Source organism: Balaenoptera borealis (assembly GCF_965194805.1).
Source record: "Balaenoptera borealis genome assembly, chromosome: 5".
Taxonomy (NCBI): Eukaryota; Metazoa; Chordata; class Mammalia; order Artiodactyla; family Balaenopteridae; genus Balaenoptera; species Balaenoptera borealis.
Window position 1 is genome coordinate 4,453,255 of NC_138862.1, and position 14,817 is coordinate 4,468,071.

The following is a 14,817-nucleotide window of genomic DNA, read 5'->3' on the forward strand; positions in this document are numbered from 1 at the left end:
AGCAAGTTCCTAAATAAAGTGAAAGGAAAGAAGTACCCGATTCAACGGGAAAAATCCCAGTGTTTTTCAAGATTTTGTGGGACTCAAAATGAGATAGCAAGTGAAAACATTTTGAGAAACCAAAGTGTGCTCTGCCTTATGAAATACCCTATTACAATTTTTAATCAGTGTCATCATCAGAGTCCAAGAAAAACTGGTTTAAGTAAGCCAATAAATTTAACACCGAAATAAAGACGAGGGTAGGTTATGCTAATTGTATAATTTTTATATATAATTTGGTAATCATCTAGGCCAATTCTGGTAGGCGGGGCTGCTTTCCATGGAGTCCAAGGTTGTCCTAAAGAATCTTACCTGAAGTACGGATGTGTTTGAAAGAACATCATTTCCTTCTTGGTTGCTTCGGCCAAGCTCAGCTTGTTCGTGACCTCCTGCTGACCCCGGCACTTCACTATCATATAGCCTTTCTTGAGACGGTATGTGAGGTTCTGCATGACTTTCAGGACACCTTTCTCAGTGCCCTTGTCCACTAGATCTGGTTTGGTCAGGATTCCTGTGAGGTGATTAGAGAAGGGCACTGGAGAGGTTGGTTCTCTACTCAAATATATTGAATGCTGCTAGGCTACGGGATCTTTTATTGGCCATGACCAGCAAAGCCTCCTGCAGCCTTGATTGCCCAGCGCCTGACAGCCGATTCATTCATTCATTCATTCCATCGTCACTCCTCTTACTTGTACTTTTCTTCACTCACCCATTCACTCAACTCATTTACTGCCTTGTGTAATTTATGTAACAAATGTCTCTTGGGTGCCTGCTGGGTGCCAGACACTTAGGCAGCATACATCATCGGAACCAACCCACTCCGTCACTATGCTTCCAAAAACACGTCATCCCTTACTGTAAGGAGGGTCTGTGCCCTCTCTCTAATGTCTCCTGTCACAGACTCACTCTGCCCCTTCTGGTTGGGTACCTCCTTTGATATCTTCCCTGCCTTCCTCTCTCATGTTCCTGCCCTCACTCCTTCCTGCTCACATTGGGCTAAAAGCTTTGATTTCCAAGTGACTGTGTTCTTGATGGACACTTGGTTTGCTTCCACATTTTGGCTGTTGTGAATAAGGCTGCTGTGTACGTGAGTGTATATTCCATTTCCTTTTTAAACCTAGCACACTGTTCTCTATTTCTGTACTTGACCTAGAATGCATGGAAAGTTTGCATTGATGTTATAATGCTGCTTGGAATATACTAAGGCCAGATCGTGTATACTCTATGGTTATAGTACTTAGCTGAATTTATAACAATAATAGCTAATATTTAGCAAGAACTTTTGGTTATTAGAGTTTGTGGCTAATGAGAAGAACAGAAAACTACTACTGGTGTTACTCAATTTCTATGGAGACACTGATATCCAAATAGATCAGTCTACTGAACAGATGATATTATCTTTTGTGGTCATCAATAAGACATCTCTAATGACTTATAACTGCACGATGACTGGTGACCCAAAACCTGCGTTTTCTCTCTGGTTCAATGTGTTCTAGACACCTGTAGAAGTCAGCAGCTAACAGGGCACAAGTGTAGTCTGGCATATAATAACACATTACACTTGAGCTGTATTCCCCTAGCGTTATTTTGATCCTTACTGGAAAACTAGGCATTTGTTGAAGAAAAAGTGGAAAAGGCAATGATTTACTGAGTATCCATTTAGTCGAGGAAAATGACTTGCAAATTTTCAGGAAGGCAAACTCGACGGGTAGGTGAAGTGATTGGGAGAGAAATGATATTGAATAATAATATTAAAAATTTTTAAATAGCAGCTATTATTTGCCCAAGGATATGTAGCCAGTAAGTGGTAGAACAAGGATTCAAACCCAGGCAGTCTGTGCTCTTAAACCAAGTCCCCTATAATGCCTTCCAGAGTGACTTTAAAAAAAAAAAAAGAAATTTAAGGGAACCCATCTGCACCAGGAAGCGTTCTGCTTGAATATAAATTCTGCAGACACCTGTGCTCCAATGTAAGCCTGGAAGTATGTTCCCTGAGTATGTTCATACAGGCCCTGGGAAAGTCTTTTCCATGCACCAAGGACTCACAAGAACTTTACCTGTGGAATTGCAGAGCTGATGGGCCACTTTCTCCTTTCTGGACCATTGTGGGAGAGCAAATAAGGCATTTCTCCTCCCCCATCCAGAATGGTTCAAGAATGCAAATAAGGGACAATAGGAAGGAGGGCAAAGAACCTCCAAATGTTGGCCACACATCTAACCCTGACTGTCAGTGAGGGTGGCCCACCTGCTGTGCTCGACTTCACCCCGAGCCCGTGGAGCTTCCCTGGGAACAGCACTTGGATCTAAGGCAGGATGTGGGTGCCTCTAACAGAGCTACATTCCAGGACCTTCTAAATACATAAGGGGTCTCTCCCTGGCTTCCTGTCCTCTAGAAGCTTGGTTCTTTCTTCTTACCTATGGTCCTGTCTCCATCGGGGTCCACCTCCTGAGCCATGCTCAGTGCCTCCGTGGTGGCGATGTCCACGTTGCAGGGGACCACCACTAAGTTGATTGTCTGCTGCCTCTGGATGTACTTTTTGATGAGTGCCTTGATCTGATGCCAAGGAATCACAAAGGAAGAACACGTCTCTGGTCACCCAAGAGCACGGCTAGACATCCCAGAGCATGACCCAGTTGTTACACTTCTGGGCTTCGGCTTAGCCTGTCCCCTTCCTCTGGAATGTCCACCCACTTGCCCTTATTGAGCTCTCTGTTGATGTCCTACTTATCCTCCAAAGCTCATCACTGATATTTCTTCTTTCTCAAAGACTCCCTGATTCCTATGGCTAGATGAGAGCCCTCCTTCATCGACAGACCTTCCCTGTGATGCTCCTGAGATTATGGCAGGAAGAAGCAATGTGCTCTGAGCCCAGGCAAGCATCTTTCTCACACCCTAGGAAGTCCCACCCGTTTGCTGAATGAAGCGGGGTAAGAAGTGTGGAATTAGTCCCTTAACGCAGTAAGGGAAATGACCTAACTACACTGCTCCTAGAGAGACAGAGAATGGTGATTTGGATATAGGAAGAAAGAGTAATTTAACTGCCCAAGACAGTGGAGCTAGCAGAGACCCCATCCAGAAGGGACTGACACAATCCTAGTTGGGCTATGGTTGAGTTCCCAACACTGGAAGTGCCTCCCGTAAAAAGGAAGAGCGCAGTTAAGTGACCCCAGTCCTAGGGCAGGAGGGTATCATCTTCTCCCCGTCCTCCACCCTGTCCCTTTACACCCTGGACCCCAACCCCGCTCCTGAGACCATCCTTGTCTCCTTGGCCTCTATGTGAGCTGACCTGGCAAAGCTTGACAAGGCTGCTCTTGGGGTGAACCCAGCCCAAAGATCATGTGTGACTCTGGCATCCCAGTGACGACTGTGTCCTCAGGCAACCTTAGGGGGGAAGGTCTTTGGCAAAGAAGCCCAAGGCTCAGCGGCTGTCGGTTTGTACTGGGTCACTGCTGGTCTGCAGTTCTCATTTCTGTGCATTGTGGTGGCCTTTCTGCCCCTGATCAGAGATAACAGTCTGTGTTCCGATTGACTTACGTAGCGCTAGTTTAAAAAACTGTTGCTAAAATTGGCAGATCCCATGTAAAAATCCAATTTCCGGCTTCTTTTAAATATCGGGATAGTGGTAACACTGGGCCAGCATTCTCACAGGACAACATTGGGCAGGGCGTCAACGCCTATACACCTCCCGTGCCACTGAGTCAACTTTGCCTGTTTCCATGACCTGCCAGGCCCTTGTCAGAATCTGAGTATGAAGCCCCAACCCTAGATGGTCCTACCCCAGTCTCCTCCCCAACTACTCAGAGTGAGGGCTGGGAAGGTGCGCCAGAGCCCTTGGGGCTGCCAGCAGAGACCTCAGAAGTCTCCCCAACTTAGCGTGGGACCCATTCCCAAGTTCCAGAAAGGCTCACCTGCAGTCCGATATCATGGGGCTGGTTTCCCACAGCCACCCTGGTGATGCCGGGAAGATCAATGAGGGTCAGATCTGGAACCTCAGGGGAGGTGATCTCCAGACTAATGAGCTCGTGGCTAATGCCAACTCCATTCCCAGCTATGACATCCTGGGCTACAGAGACCGAGAGGAGAAAAACCGAGAGTCCAAATGAACAACCCAACCTAGCAGAAGCAGTGAAACCTGTGGGCAGCTACATATTTCACCCATATTTGGGGACAGCCCTGATGTGAGAAATAGGCAGGCAACTTAGGGCACAGCCCTGATTAATTGCCTAATTCTTTAGAGATAGAAGTTGGGGTCGGGGAGATGACAACCAGCCTGTTCCTTTGTAAACCTTTCCTGCCTTAATTATCATTCGGGGTCACTACCTAAGATATGATTTTGTAACTTTGTACTGAAGTGTACCGTACGTACAGGAAAGTACCCATTGTCTTAGGCACGTGGCTTGGTGAGTTTCACAGGCTGGACCCTATATTGGTGCTTATAGCTGAGGGCTCTTCCTTTTCATTACCATGTGTTATTACACCCTGTGCCTTGATCCAGTCTACTGTTGATGGACATTGGGTGGTTTCCAATGGGGGGCGGGGTGGGGGGTGATCGCAAGAGTGCTGCTACGAAAATTCTGGAACCTGACTTTTGGTACACCTTTTGGCTGGGGATATACTCAGGACCGGAGTTTTTGGGCATCATGGGGTGTGCACACCTCCAGCCTTAGTGGATATTGTGCCAGTTTTCCAAAGTGGTTACAGCAACTTACCCTCCCACCAGCAGTGGACCAGAGTTCCAAGACACTATTCTAAAGATGCTCATTGTACATCCTTACACAGAATGTTCACCCAAGCTGGCACCCATGGTGCCCTCCTAGTCCTGCCCACAGAGCTCATGGCTAGAGAGAGTCTGGGCAGATCTCGACAGGGCTGCAGGATGTGCCGGGCACGAGGCATCCCAGGACAGGCATGGCCGGCACAGAGGGTGCAGAGCTTTTATCATTTGAAGCTAGGAAACTTGCCACTTGAGGGTCTCAAGAAGTTTCTGTTTTGAGGGGTGGATGCTAGAATTGGGGCAGTACTTCTCTGTTTTGGGAGGGATCCCTCTGGTGAGCCAGCTGAGACAACAGGATTCTCGGGGTGCTGAGCCCGCAGAGTCATGTGAAAACCCCAGCCTCAGATGCTAAGTTTATTGCTTAGTAAGGAAGAAGCCCATCTCCCTGGAACGGAAGCTGTGGCTGCAGAGTTTCCTGTTATGATCAGTGTTAATTTTCGCCTGCCTGGCTGAGCCCTGCTTGAGAGCAGGAAGGGGGAGAAGCCTGGGGGAGGGGGTGGGCATGCTCAGGGACCTGGGGGGCAGGGTTGCGAGGGGGTGACCTCCAGGGTCCCCTCTGAGCAGGTACGGAAGTGGATTCCAGGAGCAACTGAGCCTTTTGATCATTCTGTGGTTACCTAAGGCTAATCTCAAGTGTTGGCTATGCTTCCAGAAATGATGGGGGGGGGGGGGTCAGCGCTGGGGGAAGCTGCATCGGACGGGGACAGGGACGTGGCCACAGGCACCCAGCCACGTTAGGTTAGAGCAGCTCCTTGGGACACACACACCCAGAAGTGACCAGGGTAGCTGGGGCGGGGGGTCCTGTAGGGGACACTTCCCAGAGGAGGGGCAGGTAAACTGAGACCCAAAGAAAGAGTAGGAATTAGGCAGGCAAGGAGGAGGGACAGCATGTGAGGGACGGCATTTGAGGCAGGGGGGCTGGCACATGGAAAAGCCTGGAAAGAAGAGGCGGGTGCTTGCTGTGGAGCTGGAGAGGCCCCGATGACCGACGATGACTGGGTTAGAAGGAGCCCACCTGTAGCCGCCCGCGGGGCCCTACCTTTACGTATTTCCCTCTCCACCTGTGAGGGGTCTTGCAACTGGAGCTCCGTCTTCCGGTAGCTGATTTTCCCGGACCACCTGAACTCCTGCTTTGTCAGTTTCAGCACCAGCGGACACCTGGTTATGATTCCTGAGAGAGAGTTTCCCAAACATCCTAAGTTTCCCTTAAAAAGAAGCGTTCACAGGTGCCCTTTGCTCTTATTCTCCCCGGTGTCCCCAGAGGCCTCGTCTGAAATCTCTAGGGCCTAGTCCAAACCCCAACACTTTCCCCCAGGCCATAGAAAGGCCTGGGGCGTGGTCCAGGTGGAAGCCCGGGGCCAGGACAGGCAGGATGTGAAGCGGCGGGATCCGCCTGACCCTGTCCGGCCCCTCCAAGCCTCTCCCGTTCGGGGGTGGAGGGAGCACACAGCACTGTCCTACGAGGCGGGTATGCCCAGGGCCACCTGCCTGCCTCACAAGACTGCCATGGCCACACTGGCCTCCAGACTCTCTGCTCTGTTGTTTCTCTCCCCAAAATGCTGAACCCAGGGCAGAGAGGAAGAGCCCTGTCCCCACTCTGACTCCATCACGTGTCAGGCACTGGGGCTGGTGGGAAACTCACAGGAGACTCTGGAGAAAAGGACCAGCTGCCTGTGGTCGGGAGGAGGCACCGGCCGAGGCGCTCTCACTGGCGGCTGTGTAGGGCCCAGGCAGCCCTCCGGCATCCCCACTCCCTCCTCTGTGCCCAGGAGGCAGCCCTGGCCCCCCCCCCGCCCCCCGGGTTCTGGTTGGGTTTTGCCGATGGGCAGTGCTTGCAGGAGATGGGAATGAGGGAGGGAACCAGGACAGGGGAACTTCTACCCACTACAGGATGCCATCTCTTTCCTTCTTTTTTTCCTTTATAATTATTTTATTCAATCAGAAATGTACAACAGCTTTTAAACTCTACACACATTTAAAAAATGTTTAAAGGAAACAGGGACTTCCCTGGCGGTCCAGTGGTTAAGACTCTGCACTCCCAACGCAGGGAGCGTGGGTTCGATCCCTGGTTGGGGAACTAGATCCTGCGTGCTGCACAGCATGGCCAAACAAAAAAAAATTTTTAAAGGAAACATTGTGTCTTATCACACCATGATCCTGGCTAATAGCTTCTCAAAGTGTTGAGAAAATTCTTCAAAAAGACTTCACATGTTACCTGAAACTCACAAATTAACAAGAGCAAAGAAGAAATGCTTCTACGCTCTTAGAAAGATAACTAGAAAGAAACCGACTGATACAGGCCTGGCGATGGCTACTGACAGGGGAAAGAGGACTCAGAAACTACGGGCAGCAGGAACATCCAGGGCCCTGCCGCCCGGCCCCCTGCCCACACAATGCACTCCAGACGCAGCCGTCCAGGACCTGTGGGAGCTCCCCCTCCCGGGGGCCTTCCCAGCGACCTCCCCTGAGCCCACTGGTCCCCGGGATGCCTTGTGGCTTGCAGGAGGCTGGCCCGGCAGAGCTTACCGCTGCCTCTGGGAAGGGCGACCCCCGACAGAGCCTCCAGCACGGAGCTCTTGCCCGAGCTCTGGTCCCCAATGACAGCGATGGCGGGCAGGGCCAGGTCCTGCTCCACGCCCAGGGCCCGCAGGGAGTCGATGAGGTCGATGCAGGGCCGCACCTTCTCCTCGTACTGGTTGTACAGGTTGTTCTCGGGCCCCTGGAAGAGTCACAACAGACTTCACAGTCTTGGCCTCTGATGGGGCTCCCACCACCTTCGGGAATTTGTGGCCGAATTGATGGATCTACTGATGTTGGGTTAGAAACAGGAGGGATGAGGGGTGGATCTGGATGTGCCTGCAGGGAGGTCCCCGTGCTCTCTTCCTGTGGAGGCTTTGCTTCCGCTGCTGGGGGGAATATCTGGCTGGGGCTGGAGATGGAGGTGCCCGTCTGAGCAGGCCATGTGGCGCCAAGGGGCAGGCGTTCCCAGCCGGAGGGAGGAGAGGAGCGGGCCCGCGGCTGCCGAGCTGGGGTAGGGTGGGGGTGGCAGGCTGGCAGTGATGACAGCGTTAGTCATAGCTGGAGGCAAAGCTCCCAGGAAGGAGCCCCCAGACTCACGTCCAGGAAGGCCACTGCTGCCCACAGAGACTGCGTCTGTCCCTGGTGCTTGTTGGAAGTGCCCAGGAGAGAGGGGGACCCCAGTTGTGCTCCTGGGGCTGGACCAGACTTGCAGGTTTTATTTCCCGCCTTTCCCTGCCCCCGCCAACCCCCGGGGGGTGCTGGGATGCGCCCTTCCTGACCATACCTGCACCCGACTTACCTTGGACATCTGCTGGTCCCTGTTTCCTCCTGGCTGCTGATGGTTCAAATTCAGCACATTGAAGTCCTTGGCGAGGAAAACCGGGTCCGTCCCTCCCCCCTGCCAGTTTGGCGGGAACGTCACCTGTCCAGGTGCTGCGCCCGGTGGCCGTAGTGGCTGCTGCTGGAAGGAATTCATTTCTTCTTTTGGACGGTGTTGGGAGGAACCTGGGCTGCACGTAGGGCTCAGGCACCAGCTGTCGCCCGGGGAGCTGATGGGTGCGGTCACCACTGCTCAGCGCCTCCGATCTTCCTGGCAAGCTCTACAAAGACACAAGTTGGGAACGTGGCCCAAACGTCCCCCAGCAGAGCTCCCCAGGGCTGCATTTTTTCCAGCTCTGCCTTGCCCAACCCCGTACAACACAGGGGAGGCCGGTAGCCCAGCACAGGAGGGGCGGATGGCAACACGCAGGCGCAGAGCACAAGAGGGGTCTCCATGGGCCCCCAGGGCCTGGGGACAAGCGAACTCCACGCTTCCACGGGAGAGTGTGTGTTTTTTTTTTTTTTTTTTTAAAGGAATTCCTTTATTTTATTTATTTATTTATTTATTTATTTATTTATTTATTTATTTATTTATTTATTTATTTATTTATTTATGGCTGTGTTGGGTCTTCGTTTCTGTGCGAGGGCTTTCTCCAGTTGCGGCGAGCGGGGGCCACTCTTCATCGCGGTGCGTGGGCCCCTCGCTATCGTTGCCTCTCTTGTTGCGGAGCACAGGCTTCAGACGCGCAGGCTCACTAGTTGTGGCTCACGGGCCCAGTTGCTCCGCGGCATGTGGGATCTTCCCAGACCAGGGCTCGAACCCGTGTCCCCTGCATTGGCAGGCAGACTCTCAACCACTGCGCCACCAGGGAAGCCCTCCACGGGAGAGTTTGAATGTCCCGCTGTCACTTCTGATGGGCTCCGTGTCACCTGAGGTTCAGGACTGGGCAGGAGACTGTAAGACGTGGAGAGATGACAGGCAGCCCCTCCTGGGTCCGTTTGAAGCCAATCTCTGCCCTGCCATCACTGTTTCCCACACAGACTAGGTCAGCCTGCTGTGAAGCTTGGGAGAAATGGTTGTTTGGGTCTCTTGCTTTTCCATGGGGCCTATAATCAGGTAGTCAGCACCCTAGAAAGAGCTGGCGGTATTGAGTGCCGGCCTCACCCAGCGCTGCTCTAAGATGCTCATTTCATTTTCACAACAACCCTACGTGTTAGCTCCTAATCTTCATTTTTCCAGGTCAAGAAGCTGAAGCGCAGAGGTCCAGTTACTGGCCTAAGTCAGGGCCCAGAGACCAGCCAGCAACTCTGGGTCATGAACCCTTTCCTGCTATGACCTCCACTGGGAGCAGAGTGGATACAGTGAGTTGAATGGCTCCACCCCCCCTACCAAATGCATGTCCACCTGGACACATGAACGTGACCTTATTTGAAAAAGGCCACTTGCAGATGTAACTGATAAGAATTTGGAGATGAGGGTGGGCCCGAAATCCAAGAAGAGACAGGCAGAGAGGATTTGAGACCCAGAGACCCACGGCCAGAGGGAGACAGAGGCAGACATTGGAGGGATGCTGCCCCAAGCCGAGGAACCCCAAGGGGGGCAGGAACCCCAGAAGCTGGGATAGAGGCCTGGAAGGGATCCTCCCTCACCCTTCCAGGAGGAACTAATTCTGCCGACGCCTCGACCTGGAACTTCCGGCCTCCAGAACCAGGAGAGAATAAATGTCTTGTTTTATGCGTCCGAACTTGGGGAATTTTTTATGCCAGCCCCAGGGCACTAACCAGTGGGGAGGATTGGAGTCTTGAGGTGGCCCCTCCCCCATAGCTGGCCTTTGGGGCATCCACTTGTATCCCGTGTCCAGCTGCGGTCCTGCAGTCCAGCCCTCCATCCGTCCTCTCTACGCGACAGCGGCCCCTGTGCACACATTGTGGCCCTTTTCCTTCTAAACCCCTGGTCTCATCATGTCACTGCCCTTTCTAAAAACCTCTGTCATGTTTTCTTTCAGAATAGAGTTCTCAAAAAATTTGGTCCTAACCTAGCTTCTCATATTTTATATCATCTCTGAATGCTGGGCCTAACAGTTTGCCTTCCTCAGACGGCACATATGCACATTCACAACTTTGTGTGTGCCACTGACCTGTTTTTAAAAATGAGGGTGATTTGTTCATTCATTCATTCATTCATTCAACAAGTATGCTTTGAGGACTGATATGGGCTGAATTGTGTCCCCAAGTTCCTATGTTGGAGTCCTATTCCCCCAGGACCTGAGTGTGTCTGTACTGGAGATATGGCCTTTAAAGGGGAGATTGAGGTAAAATGAAGCCACTAGGGTGGGTCCTAATCCAATCTGACTGTCTTTATGAAAAGAGGGGATTAGGACCCAGAGGTGCACAGAGGAAAGAGCACGTGAAGACACGGGGAGAAGACGGCCGTCTACACACCCAGGAGAGAGGCCTCAGGAGAAACAAACCCTAATGACCCATTGATCTTGGACTCTTGGCCTCCAGACTGTGAGAAAATAAATTTCTGTTGTCTAAGTCGCCCAGCCTGTGGCACTTTGTTATGGTGTCCTGAGCAAACTAATACAAGGACCTACTATGTGCCAGGTAGTTCCTGCCATAGGGGTACAGTGGTGATCAAGCCAGATAAAGTCCCTGCTTCTAGTATATACATTCTGTCAGGGACACCCCCCAAACAAATAAGCCAACCAACAACGATATAATCCCAGGTGACGATGAAGTGTCTGGAAGGAAGGTAGTGGCTTATAGAGCCAGGGGTCAGGTGTCAGGGGGTAGGGGTTCTGTTTGAGGGTGTGTCCGTGTACAGGAAATGAAGGAGCAGAGGAGCAAACATTTGAGGACCTGGGAGGAGCCTTCCTGGCAGAGGAAACATAAGTGCAAATGTCCTGAGGTCAGTATGAGCTCAGGGAACTGGGAGAAGCACCCCTTTCTCCTGGGGGGCTCAGAAAGCCCAGCCCAGGGGCACCTCCCTTCTTGGGAGGGGGCTGGCCTCTCTGCCTCGTCCTGTCTGGGCTGTGCCCTGGCCTTTCCTGGCATTGTTAGGGCTGGACCTGACACTTGGGTTTGGGCTGGAAGAAGGCAGAGAAGGTCTTCTACCTGCACTCTTCTGAGTGGTCAGCCCCACTGACCCGGAGACTGTAAGCGAAGGGGGATCCCCAGGTTTGGCCCTGCTCCCTGGGGAGCCCTGCGAAGGCTGTCAAGTGGAAGGAGCGCCCTTACCTCTGTGTTCAAATCCTAAGCCAGCACTTCTGTTCCCTCTTGTGGATGAAGGGCAGTGAGATCGCTCAGCAGAAACTCATGAGGGAATTGGTTGGGAGGCCAACCTCACAGCCAGCCCGTCAGCCGATCCCGATGTTCGGGGCTGCGTGGGAATGACGCGGGCACTACGCAGCCAGGAACCGCTGGCACCTAGCCCTTGGAGTGCCCCATGGCCTAAGCCAGCTTTAGTGGAAAAGGCTCTCAGACAGCCCCTCCCTCTGGTTGGGGACCAAAAATAAATCTGGGTTTTTTACAGCTGTTTTGCATCTTCCCGTTCTTCTTCATTTCTCTGAGTCCCTGAGGTTTAGCCTTTGATGTGTTCCGTATCTCACAGTCTCCCACGCTACCATACTCCCCAGTGAAATCATTCGTTTTACAAAACACCTAGCCTTCTAGCAAGTATCAAGAGAAAATATGATCTCATGCAAAATATCTCTGCTTTTTTTTTTTTTAATTAATAAAATTGCCCTAAAGGACATATCCAGTGGAGTTCCCTGGTGGTCTAGTGGTTAGGATTCGGTGCTTTCACTGCTGTGTCCCAGGTTCAATCCCTGGTCGGGGAACTGAGATGAGTGGCACGGCCCACCCTCCCCCCCCCGCCAGAAAAAAGAACATATCCAGGGATTTATTTAATCTCCTTAATATAAGGAAATTATAGTAAAATTATATTAACTTCCTTAATATAAAAACTCAAGAGATTCCTTTGCAGAGGGCCCAGCTGGAGGAGTTTGCTCTCCTGGTGAATCGAGTGCTTCTTTTTGTCAAAGAGGGAAAGAGACCATCTGTCCCACGCAACCTTGGCCTTGGGAGTCAGGAGGCTCAGGACAAATTGTGGGCGGTCCTAGCTGCCTCTGGCTTGGCTTTGCGCCTTGGCTCCTGTCCCCAAGGCCTTAACAAAGATTATTCTAGTGTTATGGTTTGACTGTGGCACTTTTTAAAACAACTTAGAGCAGGGCGTGAAAGAGCTAGTCTCGGCGAGTCTGTATGTCCTCTGCCTTTTCTGGGGGGAGGGGGTGGGAGTTGGAGGATCCAGGGTGGGGGTGTGGAGAGGCTGCAGCTGAAGAGGCAGTGGTTCCACAGAGAGGCTGGGAGGTGCAGCGTGGAGGAGTATTGGTGTCAGGGCATCTGTGTGGCAGGATGGGGCAGCAGGATCATATCAAGTGACGGGCCCCGAGCTCTCTTTAATAATATAAAGATAAGAGGCTAAGGGCATAAGAGCAGCTGTGGGCAGGAGAGAGGTGGCCCGTCCCACACGAGTGTCACTGAGGTCAGCTGCAGAGAGGGGGTTTCCTGCCTTCCCTCTCACGGGGCAGGACCCAAAGCACTCTAGAGGGACCCTGCCTGCCCCTACTCCCCACCTAGATCTGTGCAGGGGCAAAGGGCTGTGTCCACGTATGAGAGCGTGACCAGCAGCCCAGGGGAAGAAGCAGCCCAGGAGTGGACAAAGGGTGGACTGGCAGAGAGGACCACGGCAGGAGGATGGGAGGAGGGAGATGGGAGAAGGGAGATGGGAGGAGGGAGATGGGAGGAGGAGATGGGGGGAGGGAGATGGGAGGAGGGAGATGCGGGGAGGGAGATGGGACTAGGAGATGGGAGGAGGAGATGGGAGGAGGGAGATGGGAGAAGGGAGATGGGAGGAGGGAGATGGGAGGAGGAGATGGGGGGAGGGAGATGGGAGGAGGGAGATGTGGGGAGGGAGATGGGACTAGGAGATGGGAGGAAGAGATGGGAGGAGGGAGATGGGAGGAGGGAGATGGGACTAGGAGATGGGAGGAGGAGATGGGAGGAGGGAGATGGGAGGAGATGGGAGGAGGGAGATGGGAGGAGGAGATGGACGGAGGGACCACTGAAGGGGAAGGAGAGTATCACTGTGAGTCATCCCTGGCCCCTTTGTGTGTCCTCCATCACCTGCAAGGATGGAGGCTGTGCTGATCTCCGTCCCGGCAGAGGACAGTTTATTACAAAAGGATGTAACTCAGTCCCAGCCAGATGCAAGACGCTCACAGGGCAGAGCTGGGGTTGTGGCTCAACCTGAGGACACGTCAGGAAGCCCAGAGCTGTCGGCCGGCCTGGCCACACACAGCGGCACAGCCGTGCAGCCAAGCCCAGTCTCCCACCTCCCCCCAGACTGGACCATCCCCTCGTTTCTGACCACCTTCCGGCCCACCCAGCCCTGGAATAGCTGGGAGAGCGAATTCACCCCAACATGGACAGCTGGGACCATGGCGATGGCGCCCCCTCTGTTGAAGACACCCCCAAATTGTGATGAGATTACTAACATCACAGATAAGCCCCATGAGGGATGAACAGGTGAAAAAAGGGACTTAGCCGAGGTTGTAAAACTGTGTTCCCAAACTGGGGGCCCAGGCACCCTGGGGAACCTCAGCAAACCGGCAGCTACACTTGGGGTCATCAGAACTTCCCAGGATACACAGGGATGTCTGTTGGCCACCACGTTACCTACTATTACTGAGTTCTTTGGACCTAACTCATGAATCAATAGAACTATTAGGCGTGTCTGTTGGTCGGGGCACCATGAACCAATTACTGAGACAGTCAGGGTGCCCAGGAAGGAGAAAATTTGGCAACATCTGCTATGAGAGCGAAGGGGAGATTCTGAAGCATCATGAGGGTGGGTGTGGGTGGAAACAGGCTGAGGAAGGAGTCGGGGATGGGGACGGGGTGATGGGACAGCTGGCCAGACACATGGCCAGGCGGGCTGGGAAGGGCTGGGCAGGGAGCGAGGCCAGGAAGAGGCTCAGGTGGAGTTCCCAGGGGCTCGGCGACCGCTCTGGTGTCTCCTTTGTGCTCTTCACGTGCACACGTGCTGTCGGATTTCATTTCTGTTTTCCCTATTTTTCTATAAGACGGGAAGTGAGGTTCCGACAAGTTAAGCATCCGAGACACCGCCCCACGGCTAGAAACCCACAGACTCAGGACTCTCATGAATAGTGTGTTACTTCGATAATGAGGAAACAGTAACACCATTCTGATTTTGAAACCTCAAGGCAGAGCATTACCGTTAGTCATGGGTAGAGTTCAGAAACACGATCTTGAAGACCAGCCCCTCCTCCCTGGCCCTCTTCCTTGGGACTGTTTTTGCTTCTCCGGTGTTTCCAGTTTTCTACATGCTTCAGTCAGTCCCAGAGGAGTCGCTGGTCCCAGGATCCTGGATCCCAGCTCCCTGTGACCATCCCCCGGCCCCTGGGTCTGGCCTCCAGGACCTGCACCGGCCCTGGATCCTGCTGCGATGTTCCACAGCTGGGCAGGCTCACGCCCGCGTCGTGGAGAACCCTGCAATTCATTTAAAACTTCCTCCTTTGACAGATTTGTGCTGAATCCGTATGACCCCTCACACAGACCTGTGGGGATATTTCATCTCCTT

The 14,817-nt window shown here is 52.7% G+C and overlaps 1 protein-coding gene across 6 annotated transcripts in view; it reads right to left on the reverse strand.

Moving 5' to 3' along the window:
- MX2 (MX dynamin like GTPase 2) overlaps positions 1-14,817 on the reverse strand; it is a 31,752-nt gene that overhangs the window by 13,773 nt on the left and 3,162 nt on the right. For 3 of the 6 annotated variants that reach the window (XM_082392917.1, XM_082392916.1, XM_082392915.1), the window contains exons 2-7: positions 8,134-8,434; positions 7,341-7,533; positions 5,854-5,985; positions 3,949-4,103; positions 2,455-2,593; positions 352-550 (exon numbers count right to left, since the gene is read on the reverse strand). In XM_082392917.1, coding sequence (XP_082249043.1) covers positions 352-550; positions 2,455-2,593; positions 3,949-4,103; positions 5,854-5,985; positions 7,341-7,533; positions 8,134-8,310 — 995 coding nt within the window. In that variant the 5' untranslated portion in view covers positions 8,311-8,434. The remainder of the gene's footprint in view (positions 1-351; positions 551-2,454; positions 2,594-3,948; positions 4,104-5,853; positions 5,986-7,340; positions 7,534-8,133; positions 8,435-14,817) is intronic. The other 3 variants (XM_082392919.1, XM_082392918.1, XM_082392920.1) reach the window with 3 other exon arrangements.